Below are 17,696 nucleotides of genomic sequence, written 5' to 3' on the forward strand. Positions count from 1 at the left end.
ACTCGTTCAGGTACGTTGTTTCATCGTAACAGCATTGTTTACATACGACGATACTTTGTTGATCCGTATTTCCGAAATCCAAAATATTTCCACACTACTGATGTATTTCCAAGTAAATAACGTCATCTGCCTGATGCTGTTTGACGGTGACACAGACTTTCAAAATAAAAGCATATCCTAAAGATGACGATATGGATCGAAGTTTTTACTTTGCATCAGTGACATAGGATCATTGATCTTTTAACTGATATATCAGTCCAGATCGATGGATTGTTACACCACTACTTTTATGTGGGGATTTGTCATTGAATTGTTATTTAACATGTTTTAATTATTTTTAAATTCATCTAAAATTCATCTTGATAAATAAACAGATGAAGATTTATTTATTACATATTGCAGTCATCATCCAGATGTTGAGACATTTTAAAACAATGCAACAGAAGTTCACAGAAGCCAGAAAAGTCTCTTTGCTCTCAGTAATTTAAAGTTCAGTGACATCCGCCGTTTGTCTTCCTCTCCTTGCAGAGGAGGAGGCGAGGTTCACCAAGAACCTTTCCAACGTGGAGGGAACAGAGACGGACAGCGTGAAGCTGATCTGCGAGGTGTCCAAACCCAGCGCTGACGTCATCTGGTACAAAGGAGACGAGGAACTGCCGGAGGGCGGCCGCCACGACCAGATCGTGGACGGGAAGAGGAGGATCCTCCTCATCCAGGACCTAAAGATGGCCGACGCGGGAGAGTACAACTGCAGGCTGAGTCCTAGCATCAGGACATCCGCAAACCTCAAGATTAACGGTAAAGAAAAAACATGTCAGCGCATTTGTGAATGTGATCTGAAGCCTCTGATCATAAATTTATCTAATAAAAATCATGCCCATAATAATATTTTATAGCCGTTTGAAGAAAGATAAACAGCTGCAGACGCTGCTTTTCATCAAACACAAATAAATTTATAAAAACGTAACATGTCGAACAAAAACGAACTGTAGCGTGAAAGCAGGTTTTACTTTTCTGTTTTTCTGTCATGTGATCGGTGCGTGATCTTCCCGTGTTTCAGAACTGGCTGCTGAGTTCATCTCCAGGCCTCAGAGCCAGGAGGTGGTGGAGGGTGAGAAGGCAGAGTTCACTTGCTCTGTCTCCAAGGAAACCTATGAGGTCAAATGGCTGAAGGACGACAGGGAGCTGGAGGCCGGAGACAAATACCAGATGGTCAGCGACGGCAAGAGGCGAACACTGGTCATCAAGAACAGTGAGCTCAGAGACGAGGGCGGATATGTGGTGATGATCGGAACCACCAGAGCCAGCGCTGACCTCACTGTGCTCGGTAAGCCCCGCCCACTCACTGTCAGTCTGTGTCGAGTGATAAAAACACCTTAACCTGCATCCAACTGTTAACTGTTGATATTTCTGTGTTGTGTCCATTTAGTTTTTGTATCTTACCAATATTCTTTATGGTTTATACTTTGTTTTATTTGCACTCTTTAATATTATGTACTGCAGCTGCTGAGAAATGACTCTCCTCAGGATCAATAAAGTTTGATATTATCAAGAAAAAAAACTTTAGATCAGTTTAATTATTAGAGACAGATTTTTTTCACATTAAAAGAAGTGAAACTCTGTTTTAAACCCTAAATTTAAATAAAGTGAACACAACTTTACAAAACATTTTGTTGATGTAATTTTAAATCCTATAATGTCCTGCTCGCTTTACAATAATAAACATGAATCAGGAGTTGTGAAGAGAATTATATGGAAGTTCATTCCTGTCCAAAAAATAAATAAATACACTGTCAGGAAATTTAAATATTATTAAACATAATATAATAAAAAGTCAAAAATATGAGAAACTTAAAAATTGGAATTAAAAAGTCAAAATTCTTAGTGGCAAAAAAAAGTTTTCATACATTTGAGATTTATGAGTCTGTTGTAAAAGAAATTAATGTATGTTAACACATTTATCATTATTTTTTATTCATTTTATTTTGTTTTGTTGGATTTTATATTCGTTTTCTAGGTTTAACTTTGAAACTCTTCAACTCTGAGTTCGTCCCCAGAGCTGAACATGGTCGGATTTAAAGAGAAATCAAATTACTAATAGTTCTTTTTATTGATCGGTTAGTGCATGTTCTAGCTTAAGTTTAGTTTTTCTTTCTTGCTCACTCATTTTTAATTTAAAGTTTTCAACAACAAAAAAATCACCTTCAACAAAAACAACAAAAATCAGATTCTCAAGAAAGCTCTTTAATTTGTTTTGTTTTCTTTTTCTTTTTTTAATTAAAGGTTAATTGATTTCAACTTTCAACAACTTTTTTTATATATTAAGTTTTATTTATCAAGGATTTCCTGCTCATCGGCGTGTCCGATGGTTTGTTTTGTTTCCTGCAGAGAAACTGAAGATCATCACGCCGCTGAAGGACACAGAGGCCAAAGAAGGACAGGAAGTGGTCCTGAACTGTGAGGTGAACACAGAGGGAGCAAAGGCCAAGTGGCTGAAGAAGGACGAGACGATATTCGAGACCAGCAAGTACATGATGGTCCAGAGGGACAACGTCTTCTCCCTTAGGATCAGAGACGCCCAGAAGGGAGACGAGTCCAACTACAGCATCAACCTGACCAATCACAGAGGAGAGCACGCCAAGAGCTCCTGCGACCTCACCGTCAAAGGTCAGACATGTTTAACAGAGTTCATAAACAGAGCCAGACTGCAGCTCTGTGTTTTAGTCTCTTTTTGTTTGAGTTGAAAGTCGTTCTGCAGCACTGAGCTCAATTTCTGCTCGAGCTGACGATGTGTATTTTGGTGTTTTGTGTTGTTCAGAGGAGAGTCTGAGGATCGTGGTTCCATTGGAGGACATCGACACTCAGGAGAAGAAGACCGTCAGCTTCTCCTGCAAGGTCAACAGGCCCAACGCCACTCTGAAGTGGATGAAGGGTGGCCAGGAGATCACCTTCAACAAACACATTGTCTACAGAGTAGACAAAGAGAAGCACACGCTGACCATCAAGGACTGCACGCTGGCGGACGAGGGCGAGTACACTGCCGTAGCCGCAGACAACAAGTCCACCGCAGAGCTGATCATCAGCGAGGCACCTACAGACTTTGACATGCACCTGAAGGACCAGACCATCACCGAGTTCGAGGACGCGGAGTTCACATGCAAGCTGACCAAAGAGAAAGCCGACGCCAAGTGGTACAGAGATGGACGTGAGATCAGAGAAGGACCGAGGTATGTCATCTATAAACTCTTATTATTTTAGTTTCATAGCCAGACATGCTAACGTTAGCAGCTCATACTAAATCTTAACTTATGGTTTATCATCGACTCAAGTAAGCTGTTTGTTTTCCCAGATATACATTTGAAAAAGATGGAAAGTTGTGCACCTTGCGTATCAAGGAGTGCAGACCGGACGATGAGTGTGAGTACGCCTGTGGTGTGGACGATAAGAAATCCAGAGCCAGGCTCTTTGTTGAAGGTGAGGTTCTTCAGATTCCACTCACTGCTTTTACTTCAACGACCTCCTGTTCTGTTCCTGCTCTGGTTGATCTGTCATGAATATCTGGTGTCTGTCCTGCAGAGACGCCGGTGGAGATCGTCAGACCGCCACAGGATATGTTCGAACCTCCAGGCTCGGATGTCGTGTTCGAGGTGGAGCTCAACAAAGACAGACAGGAAGTGAAGTGGTTGAGGAACAATATGACGGTTGTCCAGGGAGACAAATACCAGATGATGAGCGAGGGTAAAATCCACAGACTGCAGGTCTGTGAGATCAGACCTCGAGATCAGGGAGAGTACAGAGTCATCGTCAAGGACAAAGACGCCAAGGCCAAGCTGGAGCTGGCAGGTAAGAGCTCAAAACAGGACTCTTAAAAATCTGAAGATCAGTTGTTTAAAGAAACAGAGAGATTAAAGATCAAGATGAACCTGAAGCTGATAAACTTTGGTTTCCAGTGTTGTTGTCTCTGTGACAGCGTCTCCCTCTTCCTCCTCTTCCTCCTCCAGCTGTGCCTCAGATAAAGACCACAGACCAGACCTACGTCACAGACGCCAGGAAGCCCATCGTCATGGCCGTCCCCTACAGCGCCTACCCACAGGCCAAGGCCGACTGGCTGTATAACAACCTGAGTCTGCCCAAAGACAACATCTACACATCCGCCGACCGCACAGAGTACCGCCTGAGGGACCCCATGAAGGCCGACGAGGGCCGCTACAAGGTCATCATCAAGAACAAACACGGAGAGGGAGAAGCCTTCATAAACCTGGAGGTTATTGGTGAGTTCCACGCTAAATCCATTGTCATGTGGACTTTACTGAACTTTACTTTCTATACAAACTTTGTTCCTTACTTTTCTGACAATAAATGTGACTTTGTCTTCGATTTTTCTAGATGTCCCTGGACCCGTGAGGAACCTGCAGGTGATTGACACAGCCGATGGTGAGGTCAGCCTGGCGTGGGAGGAGCCTGAAAACGATGGCGGCGCCAAGGTCATTGGCTACGTGGTGGAGAGACGTGATGTGAAGCGTAAGACCTGGACGCTGGCCACTGACCAGGCTGACAGTCCAGAGTACACAGTGACCGGCCTCCAGAAAGACTCCATGTACCTGTTTAGAGTATGTGCCAGAAACCGGGTCGGCAGCGGACCCAACGTTGAGACTGACAAACCCGTACAGGCCAAGAACAAGTTTGGTAAGAATTACTTTTATTTATGTTGATATTTGAAGCTAAATTTCTGGGTTAACATCGGTACATTACCCGTTATACCCAATGTAGACTGAGCTGGAAAATCAAATTACATTAATTTCAAATCTGTCTTCATAGTTAGTTAATTCTTCTGTCCAAGTGGTAAAATAGGAGAAAACAGAGGTTAAGAGAACAGAAATGGTCCAAGAATTGATCCCTGAGGTACACCAAATATGATTTGAGCAGCTGATGGGATAAAAACATTAACCAACACAAGATATACGACTAAACTTGGTGAAATAACACCAGAGCGTGGCTCTCAGTTTACTGACTTATTTTGCGTATTGTTATTTTTAGATGTTCCTGAGGCTCCTCTGAATGTGATCGTTGGAAACGTCAGCAAGTTTGGCTGCACCGTCGCCTGGGAACCTCCTGAGTCGGACGGAGGCTCTCCCATCACCTCTTACGTCATCGAGCTGCGAGACAGGACGTCTGTGAAGTGGATGCCTGTCCAGGTGACCAAAGCTGACGAGCTCAGTGCCGTCATCAATGACGTCATCGAGAACAAGGAGTACATCTTCAGAGTCAGAGCTCAGAACAAAGCTGGCGACGGCAAGCCAAGCGCTGCCTCACGGCCCGTCAAGATCATGGATCCCATTGGTAAGCTAGGATTCATCACTCTTTTTCATTCAGTAAGAAACAAGAACTTACTTTAAATGGTTATCCTAATCCTTCTAAACAGCCGATATTCAATTAAATTAATTCTTTCTGTTATTTTAGTTAATTTTTTTGTGTCCGTCTCTTGCAGAGCCTCCCAGTCCCCCTCTGAATCTGGTCTGGGAGGACCAGAACAGGACTTCGGTGAATCTCACCTGGGAGACTCCTCTGAGGAATGGAGGCAGCATGATCACCGGATACATAATCGAACGTAACGAGGAAGGCAATGACAAGTGGCTCCGCTGTAACGCCCGCCTCTGCCCAGACCTCTTCTACAAGGTACAGATTCAGATAAATCATCGCTTCCAGTTTGTCAGATAGTGACCTCATCTCACAAAACAAGTGCGAAACTTTCACAGGGGGGTTCTGTTAGCATTTGAGGCTACATGTGACACTTTTATGTATGTTGTTCAACCAGTATAAAACCATCCACCTGCTACAGAGTACCATCCTCTAGATGTCTCTTTGTCAAAGTCCCCACAGTAAATGTCTTCACAGGTAAAGCTCCCTACTTCCTGCGAGGTACGCCCTCCAGCTGCTCCTTCACATTAAAAGTATTCAGCATTTCCTTCACATTTAAAGTTTCCTAGCTGCTACTTCAAATTAAAAGCCTTCTAGTAGCTCCTTCAAAGTAAAGGTCTTCCAGCGGCTGCTTCACATTAAAAGTCCTCTAGCAGCTGCTTCACAGTAAAAACCCTCCAGTTGCTCCTACACATTTAAAGTCTTGTTCCGGCTGCTTCACAGTATAAGCTCTTCAGCTGCTCCTTCACATTAAAAGTATCCTAGTAGCTGCTTCACAATAGAAGTCCTCCAGGTACTCCTTCACATTAAAGGTTTTCTAGTGGCTGCTTTACAGTAAAAGTCATCTAGTAGTTGTATCAAAGTAAAAGTCCTCCAGCTAAGTCCCCCAGCTGTTCCTTAAAAGTCTTCTAGCTGCTCCTTCACATTAAAAGTATCCTAGTAGCTGCTTCACAATTAAAAGTCCTCGAGGTACTCCTTCACATTGAAAGTCATCTAGTAGTTGTATCAAAGTAAAAGTCTCAAAGTGGCCCCTCCTCAATAAAAGCCCTACAGTGGCTCCTTCGCAGTAAAACTGTGTCCTGGTTCAAGTTTTACTTCATTTTATTTTAACACTGTACCTTTAAATTTTGTCTTCAGGTGTCTGGGCTGAAATATGGAAACAAGTACAACTACAGAGTGTTTGCTGAAAACGCTGCTGGAGTCTCAGAGCCATCAAACATCGTCGGCCCTCTGCTGGCTGACGACCCACATGGTGAGACAGACAGTGTCTTCAATCACTTTGTAATGTTTTACTATTAAACTAATCAATCCCCACAGAATTGTAGTTGAAGCACATTTAACGTTTAATTTCCCACCATGCCTCTCTGTTTCCTCTCCAGTCGGTCCAACCTTGGACCTGAGTGCTTTTAAAGATGGCCTGGAGGTGATTGTCCCTCAGCCTCTCACCATCAGAGTCCCCATCACCGGATACCCGATCCCTGTCGCCAAGTGGACCTTAGGAGACAAGCAGCTGAGCACTGATGACGAGCGCGTCACCATGACGACCAAGGCCACATTCACAGAACTGATCATCACACCAAGCGTCCGCCCCGACAGAGGCACTTACACTCTGCAGCTGGAGAATGATGTCACGTCTGTCACTGGAGACATCGATGTCAACGTCATCGGTACGCTATCAGAAACTGTTTTCAGTTGATTGGAAGGTTTGTTGTTTGTGTGGTTGGTATCACTGTGTATCTGTTTGTGTCCTCCAGCGGCGCCCAGCGCTCCAAAGGACTTCAAAGTCCTGGAGGTGACCAGGCAACATGTCCACCTGAGCTGGGAGGCACCGGAGCACGATGGAGGAAGTCCTCTGACCGGCTACCAGGTGGAGAAACGGGATGTGGCCCGCAAGACCTGGGTCAAGGTGGGTGTCTTTAGATGAAAACACGTGGAAGTCTTTGACCAGACGCCTGATGATGATTTCACACTGCCGCTGTGTTCTTCTTCTCAGGTGGCCCAAGGTATCCAGGATACGGAGTTCACAGTCACTGACGTGATTGAAGGAAAGGAGTATCTGTTCAGAGTCACTGCCTGCAACAAGTGTGGACCAGGAGAGCCGGCGTACATCGACGATCCCGTTAATGTCTCGTCTCCTGCCAGTGAGTCTGACCTGAGATTAAAATAACTCAAATTAAGAAATAATCCAAATTTAATGTCTTAAAAGTGCTTAAGAGACTTAACAAGTATCATCAGAAGTCTTAGTTTTCACCGTGTTGCTGCAATTGTGGAGATTACATCAGCAGTTCCTGGTAATGTAGTAATGGCCGTTATGTCGTTACGTTAAGTCGATGGTTTCCATGGCTCATTTTTACCACAAACATAAAGTTAGTTTTACTTTTAAACAGAATTCAAAGGAACTTTCTAACCTCTCTGTCTCGTTTCTCTTCAGCCATCCCCGACCCTCCAGAGAACCTGAAGTGGAGAGACAAGACCGCCAGTGGCATCTTCCTCACCTGGGAGCCGCCAAAATACGATGGCGGCAGCGGCATCCGAGGCTACAATGTGGAGCGCTGCATGAGAGGAACAGATAAGTGGGAGCCCTGCGGGGACATGGTGCAGGAGCTGAAGTGCCAGGTAACAGGTCTGCTTGAGGGCCAGTGGTACGCCTACAGAGTCCGAGCCCTGAACAAGCTGGGAGCCAGCCGACCCTGCAAGGCCACCGATGAGATCCAGGCAGTTGATCCCAAAGGTACCCACAATGTCTTCCTGTTAGAGACCTGGAAACAGTGTTTCATTGTGCTTGAATCAAGGACTAAACAAATTTAGATAGATATACAGATATACTTGAGCTCATTCAACATATTCATGAAGTGGAAGAACTCCAGAAAAACACAAAATTGAGACTTCAAATGTACCTACTGATTTACTCCTTTAGATAGTCGAGAACATAATGAAGAGAACCGTCAGTTAAAGCCCTAATTTGTTTGTCATTTGCTTGATTTTAACGTGTGCAAATAAACAAACCTCATATTTGATTACCACCAGTGAACACCTGGGGGAGCTCTACACCACACTCTTACCTCTTTTCCACCAACATGGAACTAGTTTCATTCACGCAACTAGTTTTGAACCATTCAAAAGCATTTCAACCCAGAAAGTTGGTTCCCTAGCTGGAACCAAAAGTAGCAGGTTTGCCTTGACCTTAAGTTCAATTCGTGATGACTTCAGTACTCAGGTTATCAACTCGATCTGCCATCTTTCTACTACTGTTTACTTCCATTGTGAATTGTCCTCCACTGATGACACTGTTTACAATGGTTTTGCTCAAAATCAATTGAAACTTAGGCTGGTTCATTAGATAGCACCAAGGTTCCAATAAACCTGAACGGAACTGGTTCAAGAACCAAAGCTAATTTGGTGGAAAAGGGGTAACTGTTGATCTGGCATTCTTTACTCAGTAGTTGTGCAAAAATAGTCATGTTTTGTAGTAATTAACAAAATCAGTCCCGTAGCACAGCAGATAAAGTTAAAAGTTGAAATTTCCTCAAACTTCTGATTGACCTCTCATCCTTATCGTCCATGCAGAACCTCCAGAGATCCAGCTGGACGTCAAGCTGCTGGCTGGTCTGACTGCTAAGGGCGGCAGCAAGATCGAGCTCCCTGCCGAGGTGAAGGGTAAGCCTGAGCCCCGCGTGAAATGGACGAAAGCTGACCTGGTCCTCCAACCAGACGACAGGGTTTCCATCGACACCAAGCCGGGACACTCCACCGTTACCATTGCCAAGACCAAGAGAGATGACAGCTCCACCTACATCATCGAGGCCACCAACAGCAGCGGCCGTGCCACTGCCACTGTTGAGGTCAACATCCTTGGTAAGGCCACCTGACAACAGAGAATGAAGGTTTCCATAATGACTTTGTTAGTTTCTGGTTAATAAAACTAAAAATCCCTCCCACAGATAAGCCCGGTCCTCCAGCTGCCTTCGATATCTCTGAAATCACTAACGAATCCTGCTTTATGGCCTGGAACCCTCCACGTGATGATGGCGGCTCCAGAATTACCAATTACATTGTTGAGCGCCGAGCCACAGATAGCGAGATCTGGCACCGGCTGTCCTCAACCGTGAAACTGACTACCTACAGAGCTGTGGGCCTGGTCAAGTTCAAGGAGTACATCTTCAGAGTCTTCGCAGAGAACCAGTTTGGTGTTGGCCCAGCGGCTGAGCACCCATCCATCATCGCCAGATACCCCTTCGGTAGGTCACCTGATCAGAGGATGTCTGTTTCTACCAGGCTTTGGTCTGATAGTTGTTTGCTAGGCTTTTCCTGTAATGGTTCAGTCAGATCAGGTTCAGGTAGATCAATCCCTTTGTGGTAAGGTACAATATTTTGCATCAGTCCGCTTCCAGGTCAGCTGGGACTAATCTCATCCCTCCTGTCTTCTCCTCAGACACTCCTGGAGCTCCTTACAAGCTGGAGGCTTCAGACATTGCCAAGGACTCCCTGACCCTGAACTGGTACGAGCCTGATGAGGATGGAGGCAGCCCCATCACCGGATACTGGGTGGAGAGATATGAACCCGAACACGACAGGTGGATGAGATGCAACAAGGTGCCCATCAAAGACACAAACTATAGGTGAGTCTGCCTGCTCTGCTGTCTGCAAGGAGTTTTACACTTTGAGTCTTTAGTTTTCAGTCTGTTGATGTGATGTCTTTTCCTCTGCAGAGTCAAAGGTCTTCCCACTAGGAAGAAGTACAAGTTCAGAGTTCTGGCTCAGAATCTGGCTGGAACTGGAAAACCCAGCAAGGAGACAGACCCGATCCTTGTCAAAGATCCATTTGGTACAAAAAATATTGTCACCTTAGTCGTTTATGAGCATCTAAAATCATTTCAGAGCATTAAAACATCATGTTCTCACTGTTCCAGATCCTCCATGGCCTCCTGGTAAACCCACGGTGAAGGACGTAGCTAAGACTTCCTGCTTTGTCATGTGGACCAAACCAGAGCACGACGGCGGAGCAAAGATCGAAGGCTACATTATTGAGATGCTGAAGAGCGGTACCACAGACTGGATCCGCACGGCAGAGAACATCATCCCCCTGGAATACTTCCTGAAGGGCCTGATGGAGAAGCAGGAGTACACGTTCAGGGTGCGAGCTGTTAACGCAGCCGGAGAAAGTGAACCCAGCGAGCCCAGCGACCCTGTGCTCTGCAAAGAGAGACTCAGTAAGAACAAATGAATCAAAATGAAACAAACATGTTAAACTAACAATATTTGAACTCATCGTCCAGAATATCTACTAACTTACAAATTCAACACATGACAGTGAATCTCTGAGAGCTGACATGAAAACATCTTTGTCTCCATCTCCTCAGACCCTCCATCGGCTCCTCGCTGGCTGGATGTCGTCAGCATCTGCAGAAACAGCGCTGACTTGAAGTGGGCTGTGCCAGAACGCGACGGAGGCTCACGCGTCACCAACTACATAGTGGAGAAGCGCGACGCCAAGCGTAAAGGCTGGCAGGCTGTTGACACCACAGTCAAGGAGCTGAAGTACACCGTGACGCCACTCAATGAAGGTTCTCTCTACGTGTTCCGTGTTGCCGCTGAGAACGCTGTTGGTGTGGGACCGTTCTGCGAGCTGGAGGACTCTGTGCTGGCTAAAGACACCTTCAGTAAGTCAGAGAGCAGTTTGAATCATGTGGTGATGAATTATTTTAATCAGGAGGGTGGATATAATAAAATTTGTTTTTGTTGCAGCTACTCCTGGGGCGCCGTATGCCCTCACTGTCAACGCTGTGACCAAGAGATATGTGGACCTGATGTGGGAGGAGCCTAAAAATGATGGTGGCAGACCCATCCTCAAGTAGGTGTTTCTTACATTTTTGCCTCTGCACAGGTGATAGCCAGAGGCAATACATTAATCGTCTCATTCTTGTGAATATGATATCTCAAAAACACCTTGAGGGAATTTCTTTAAATTTGGCACAAACGTCCCCTTGGACTCAAGGATGAAGTGACTAAATTTTAGTGGTCCAAGGACAAAGATCAAGGTCACTGTGACCTCTTGTTTGTCCCATTCTCTTGAACATGATATCTCAAAAATGCCTTTAGGGAATTCCTTCAAATTTAGCACAAACATCCATTTTGACTCAACAATGAGGTGATAGGATTGGTGTTCATAGTTCAAGGTCACTGTGACCTTGTGTCTGTCTTGTTCTCATGAACACAATATGTCAAGAAGGTCTAGAGGAAGTTTCTTCAACATAAATTGTAGTTTCATCTAAATCTTTATCGGCAAGACATTTTCAACATTAAAGCAACACTTACCTTTCTGGAAATGTTATGCTTTTCTTTGTTTGGATTAAAATGCTATTAATAAGCTGATGGCACACTTAAATGTAAGTGAATTCCACCAGAGATAAAAACTCATAATTATACCATTCACATATGGTTCTATAAAAATTCCGACCAATCATTGCATTCGGACGGAATGCAATGATTGGTCGAGCGTCCTGTCTGTCTTCCCCACGTGGAGGCCTCCAACTGACGTAACCACTCGCGTCCTGTGAAGGGTGCGTTACCTTCCACCAAAACCGGGTAATAGTGCTGCTAACAGTATTTGAACCAAATATCAGAGAGCTTCCAAAGATAAAGAACATAAAACTCATCAGGAGCTCATGTCCTGGTATTTGTTGGACACTTTATGCTTGTTTCATTTATAACATTATTGCACATGTCAGAACTTACATCAGAGAGTAAATGGTGCACGCTGCAGCGGTGGCATTCCAGTGTGAAGGTGTGTTTATCTTTTGCTGACTCCGCCCTCCAGGTATTCCATTGAGAAGAAGGAGAGGCTTGGAACCCGCTGGGTGAAATGCGGGAAGACTTCTGGTCCAGACTGTAAGTACAGAGTGACGGATGTCATTGAGGGAACTGAGGTTCAGTTCCAGGTCTGCGCTGAGAACGAGGCCGGCGTCGGCCATCCAAGCGAACCCACAGAGCTCCTTGCTATCGAGGATCCAACAGGTTGGTCCAGTAATGATCAACAGCTCATTAAAAGCATCATAGGAAAAGAGTCTAAATGTGTTTGTCCTGTCTCCTCCAGGAGCCCCATCGCCACCTATCGAGCTGCATGTCACAGGAGCCAGCAGGGACTTCCTGTCCATTGCCTGGAAACCTCCTCAGAGAGATGGCGGCTGCCCCATCACTGGCTACCACATCGAGATGTGTGAGGCTGGGACGGAGAAGTGGATGAGGGTTAACTCCCGTCCAGTGAAGGAGCTGAAGTACCGCGTGGAGGAAGGCGTGGTCCCCGAGAAGGAGTACATCCTGAGAGTGAGGGCCATCAACTCTGTCGGAGTTAGCGAGCCCTCCGACATCTCCGAGAACGTCTTCGCCAGAGAGTCTGAGTGTAAGAGCGTCTGCTAGTTTTTAACTGTCTGTGGAGAGTTGCGTTTCTTGTGCAGGGTTATGTAAATCAGCTAATACGAGTATGTTTCCAGGCAACCCGACGCTGGAGTTCCAGACTCTGGACCTGGTTGTTGTGGAAACAGAGAAGCTGCACATCCCGGTTCCCTTCAGAGCCGTCCCATCACCCAGGATCACCTGGCACAAAGACGGCAAGGAGCTGAAGGCCGACGATCGCGTTGGTTTCAGGTCAGTGCCACAGCTCATCTGTTTAAGGTTTTAAATGTCTTTGATAGAACAAAGACTGTTGAGATTGTGACCTGGATAGACAGCTGTTTATCTGTTCTGAATCTTTGCTGATCACAAACAAAAACTCTTTTAATTATCGATTGATTTGCAGATCTTAATTAAAAGACAAGTCAGCTTACGAGAGTTGGAGGTGGCATCTTTAAATGTCTCGTTTGGTCTGACCTGAAGTCCAAAACTCAAAGATATTCAGTTATCATGATATAAAACAAAGAAGAAACATCAAATCGTTACATTGAGGAAGCTGAAACCAGATTATATTTGGATTTTTTGCGTAGAAAACAATCAGCTAATTGATCATTTCGACTACCCCCCTGGATCTGGTTCAGGGTGATCTCATGTTCTTGGTCTGTGTGAGCAGCAGCGGCTGATGGGATTGTTTGTGTCCAACAGGAAGGACTACACTTCCTGTCACCTGGAGATCGACAGCAGCCTTCATGCTGATGCAGGACAGTACAGAGTCACCCTGGAGAACAATCTGGGAGCCACCAGCGGCACCATCAACGTCAAAGTCATCGGTACTCCATCATTCATCCAGTTTTTAGATAATCACAGAGACGTCCTGGAGTACTGATTAACACGTCCCTCTGTCTCTGTCTTCAGGTCTTCCTGGTCCATGTAAGGAGATTTTGGCATCTGAGATCACAAAGAGCTCCTGCAAAGTGACCTGGGATCCTCCAGACTACGACGGCGGCACCCCGATCATACACTACGTCCTGCAGGTCCGAGTCAGCAGCATGTTTTTGTTTCTAAGCTGCGATGATGGTTTTAAATCAAATGTCAGGTCCTGAAAGATTTAAATTGATGTTTGTTTTGTTTGTGCAGCGTCGTGAGGCTGGCAGGAGGACGTATGTCAACATTATGTCCGGAGAGAACAAGGTGAGCTGGAACGTCAAAGACCTCATCCCCAACGGAGAGTTCTACTTCAGAGTCCAGGCTGTCAACAAGGTGGGAGGAGGAGAGTTCATTGAGCTCCGCAACCCGGTCATCGCAGAGGACCAGAAACGTGAGAAAAAAACATTTCCTGTTGGATATGATTCATGAACTTAGAGTTTGTATCAACAAACTTTCACATTTGGAAGTAATGAGAAAAGTAACTGAAATCTGTCTCTGGTTCCAGACGTCCCTGACCCGCCGGTGGACGTGGAGACACACAACCCCACATCCAGCACCGTCACTCTGACCTGGAAGCCTCCCATGTACGATGGCGGCTCCAAGATCATGGGCTACATCCTGGAGAAGCAGATGAAGGGCGAGGACAAGTGGGAGAGGTGCAACGACTTCCTGGTGCCCGTCCTGTCTTACACCGTCAAAGGGCTGAAGGAGGGCAAGATGTACACATTCAGAGTCAAAGCCGAGAATGTTGCTGGGCTCAGCGAGCCGTCACGCAACACGCCGTTTGTCAAGGCTTCGGAGGCCATCGGTAAGGATGACATCATCAGTTTTATAGTCTAATCGTAAAAAAAAATGTATTTCAGTATCCAAACACGAGGACCTTTCAACAGATTTTTGAGGAAGTTTTAAAGTAATACATTTATTGAGATATTCAGAGTAAGATCACTTTCATGTCTGTTTCGGTTTCAGCAGATGTTTCATAGATCTACAGCCTCCTTCTTTAATAATGATGCTGCTGTTGGGTTTTAATCTGAACTTTACGTTAATGTGACTTGCGTCCTCTCTCAGATCCTCCGAAGGTCTTCCTGAGCGGCAGCCTGCAGTCCGGCCTCAGCTTGAGGCGCGGCTGTGACATCTGCCTGGACGCCAACATCTCTGGCGCACCGTACCCTGAGATCACCTGGTACTGGAACAACAAGGTGATCCGTCCGGAGCCGCTCCGCAAGAGGCCCGAGAGACCCCTGAAGAAGAAGGTGGAAAAGAAGGAGGAGAAGAAAGAGGAGGTAGAGGCCGAGAAGAAGGAGGGAGAGGAGAAGAAGGAGGAGGAGAAGAAGGAGGAGAAGAAAGAGGAGGTGGCAGAGCCTGAGGTGGAGGAGATCGACTATCCGACCATTAATGAACGTCTGACCATCAACAACAGCCGCAGGGGCGTGTCCTCTGTCATCATCAAGGACTCGTACCGCCCTGACCACGGCGTCTACATGGTGAAGGTGGAGAACGACCACGGCATAGCCTCAGCAACCTGCGAGGTCAACGTGCTCGGTAAGAAGCCTCTCATAAAATAATTGAATCATTAAATCATGAAGTCATTGAATTATAAAATTATTAGATTGCAAAATAAGTGAATGATAAAATTATAAATTTATAAAAGTATTAAATTGTAAAATGATTAAATCATTAAATATTAAAATTATTAATTGGTAAAATATTAAAATAATTTGATTGTAAAATAATTAAATAAAGTCATTATAAAGATCACAAAATGATTAAATAATGAAATCATTAATTTGTTAAATTATTAAGTTGCAACATAATTAAATCATAAAATAAAATTATTAATTTGTAAAATAATGAAATAATTACAGTGTTAAATGATTATTATTAGCATTAAATCTTAAATTATAATTTTCAAAATAATCATTAAATTGTAAAATCATTACATTGTAAAACATTCACACCATAAAATCAATAATTTGTAAAATCAGTAAATTATTAAATCTTAAAGTAATTAAATTAAGTTGTAAAATCATTGAATCATTACATCATAAATCGTTAATACGTAAAATCATTACATCATTTAATGGTAAGATCGTTAAAGTCTTAAGTCATTAAATAAGTTACCCATCAAATTGTAAAATCACCGAATGATTACATCATAAACCCATTAATTCATAAAATCATTAAAGCCAAAAAATCATAACATCATGAAATTCTGAAATCAATAAATCATTCACTAATTAAATCCTACAATCATAAAACCATTAAGTCATAAAGTCATTTAATCGTAAAATCAATAAATTGTAAGATCATTAATATGTAAAATCATCAAATAATAAACAAGGCATTTTACTGAATAGAATATTAATTTGTTGTGAATGTTTGACTGGCTGTAGTTTTTAGATATTTCACAAATAAAAACGTTGTTTCGTCTGTCCACCTGCAGATACTCCCGGGCCTCCGGTGAACTTCAAATTTGAGGAGCCAAGGAAGAACTCTGTGATCTGTAAGTGGGATCCTCCTCTGGACGACGGTGGCAGCGAGATCCTCAACTACACCCTGGAGCAGAAAGACAACTCCAAGCTGGAGATCGGCTGGAGCTGCGTCACCTCCATGCTGACAGGATGCCGCTTCCTGGTGCCCAAACTCATCGAGAAGAAGGAGTACTTATTCAGGGTCACCGCGGAGAACAGGTTCGGCGCGGGCCCGTACTGCGTCTCCAAACCACTTATCGCCAAGAATCCATTCGGTATGATGTTCTTTGTTATTACTCCTGTTCCCACTACAAGTGAAGCTCCTTTGGTTTTTAGTTTTAACATTTAACATAAATATCACTGAAAAAAATGCAACTAAGAGGACCTTAGGCGGCGCTGTATTCATTTTAATTTGTAATTTAAGACTTTTATTATTTAGTCGGTACAAATCGGTAAATATATGTCTTTACATGCTGAATATTTTAAAACCCTTTCATTTAATCATAAATAACAGGATTTATGAGCCGAATCAATTTACATTAACTGCTACGTTTAGACTTTATAAACAGATGTGATTACTTTTTTTGGGCCATTCTTACTCTTTGTTTATTTTATTTACATTTTCTCAAAGAGCAGATGTACAAACCATAATGTCCCAAGACTGGTCCATAAAAAGCAACAACTCTGTATCTACATAACAGTTGAACCATTATCCAGTGTCCCCAATTCAGACATTTGTCCACAGTTTTTATCCAGTTTGGCCCGGCTTGTGTTTAAGTCCCAGATATTCCAAAGGTATCTTCTAGTCCTCCATTTTCAGTGTGGTTACTTTTAAAGTGTGTTTTACTCATTTTACGTACACTTACATAAATACATTCTAAACTGGTTATGAATATAATGATGCTGCAATGTTTCAGTTATTGGACCTTCATCAGGCAAACAGTTTTGTAACAAATCCTAAGTAGGAGTGGCTCTGAGTTTGCGATTAGTCATATTACCCACATGCAGTGGAAAGGCTAAATACCAAATATAAAATAGTGTAACAATCAATATTATACATAGAAATAGAGGAATAAAAAGTAAAATTAAAAACTGCTTAGTGATAATCTGAAACATACCCCAAAAAAAGTTTACATTAGATAGGTACGTTCTTGAGAACACATGCTTAAGTCCTTTTTGTTAAGTTACATTTTCTAAAATGCAATGTCTTTTCTACAAGTTTCTGGTCCCTCTCCTATGCACCTGTTTGCAAATAGATGTGTATATATCAAACCTTACTTTCTCAGGAAGCATGAGACTGTATAGGAGGGCTGGACTGGACTCTAATGCACTGCACTTTAAGAATGTGTTTTTTACACTTGTTTTTATGTTGTAGTTATTTATGTCTTGTGTGTTTTTTCTCTGAACTACTCAGTGAGCTGTTCTTAAATTGCCCCTGAGGGATAAATAAAGTTACTTGAACTGAATTGAATAGTATTCCTTTGGTTATGA

General features: G+C 43.7%; 1 protein-coding gene across 9 annotated transcripts in view; it reads left to right on the plus strand.

The window, feature by feature from the left end:
* Positions 1-17,696, plus strand: part of ttn.2 (titin, tandem duplicate 2) — a 249,401-nt gene that overhangs the window by 146,558 nt on the left and 85,147 nt on the right. For all 9 annotated transcript variants that reach the window (XM_049594294.1, XM_049594295.1, XM_049594296.1 and 6 more), the window contains 31 exons: positions 529-798; positions 1,061-1,327; positions 2,389-2,667; positions 2,819-3,227; positions 3,350-3,474; positions 3,577-3,843; positions 4,002-4,271; positions 4,387-4,686; positions 5,038-5,340; positions 5,489-5,676; positions 6,556-6,670; positions 6,798-7,085; positions 7,173-7,324; positions 7,412-7,559; positions 7,850-8,149; positions 8,986-9,273; positions 9,360-9,656; positions 9,851-10,037; positions 10,128-10,243; positions 10,329-10,628; positions 10,779-11,078; positions 11,164-11,269; positions 12,236-12,432; positions 12,512-12,817; positions 12,909-13,062; positions 13,513-13,637; positions 13,723-13,841; positions 13,945-14,125; positions 14,240-14,542; positions 14,803-15,276; positions 16,178-16,480. In XM_049594294.1, the coding sequence (XP_049450251.1) occupies positions 529-798; positions 1,061-1,327; positions 2,389-2,667; positions 2,819-3,227; positions 3,350-3,474; positions 3,577-3,843; positions 4,002-4,271; positions 4,387-4,686; positions 5,038-5,340; positions 5,489-5,676; positions 6,556-6,670; positions 6,798-7,085; positions 7,173-7,324; positions 7,412-7,559; positions 7,850-8,149; positions 8,986-9,273; positions 9,360-9,656; positions 9,851-10,037; positions 10,128-10,243; positions 10,329-10,628; positions 10,779-11,078; positions 11,164-11,269; positions 12,236-12,432; positions 12,512-12,817; positions 12,909-13,062; positions 13,513-13,637; positions 13,723-13,841; positions 13,945-14,125; positions 14,240-14,542; positions 14,803-15,276; positions 16,178-16,480 (7,437 nt within the window). The remainder of the gene's footprint in view (positions 1-528; positions 799-1,060; positions 1,328-2,388; positions 2,668-2,818; positions 3,228-3,349; positions 3,475-3,576; positions 3,844-4,001; positions 4,272-4,386; positions 4,687-5,037; positions 5,341-5,488; positions 5,677-6,555; positions 6,671-6,797; positions 7,086-7,172; positions 7,325-7,411; positions 7,560-7,849; positions 8,150-8,985; positions 9,274-9,359; positions 9,657-9,850; positions 10,038-10,127; positions 10,244-10,328; positions 10,629-10,778; positions 11,079-11,163; positions 11,270-12,235; positions 12,433-12,511; positions 12,818-12,908; positions 13,063-13,512; positions 13,638-13,722; positions 13,842-13,944; positions 14,126-14,239; positions 14,543-14,802; positions 15,277-16,177; positions 16,481-17,696) is intronic.

The sequence above is a fragment of the Epinephelus fuscoguttatus genome, linkage group LG13 (genome assembly GCF_011397635.1).
Source record: "Epinephelus fuscoguttatus linkage group LG13, E.fuscoguttatus.final_Chr_v1".
NCBI lineage: Eukaryota > Metazoa > Chordata > Actinopteri > Perciformes > Serranidae > Epinephelus > Epinephelus fuscoguttatus.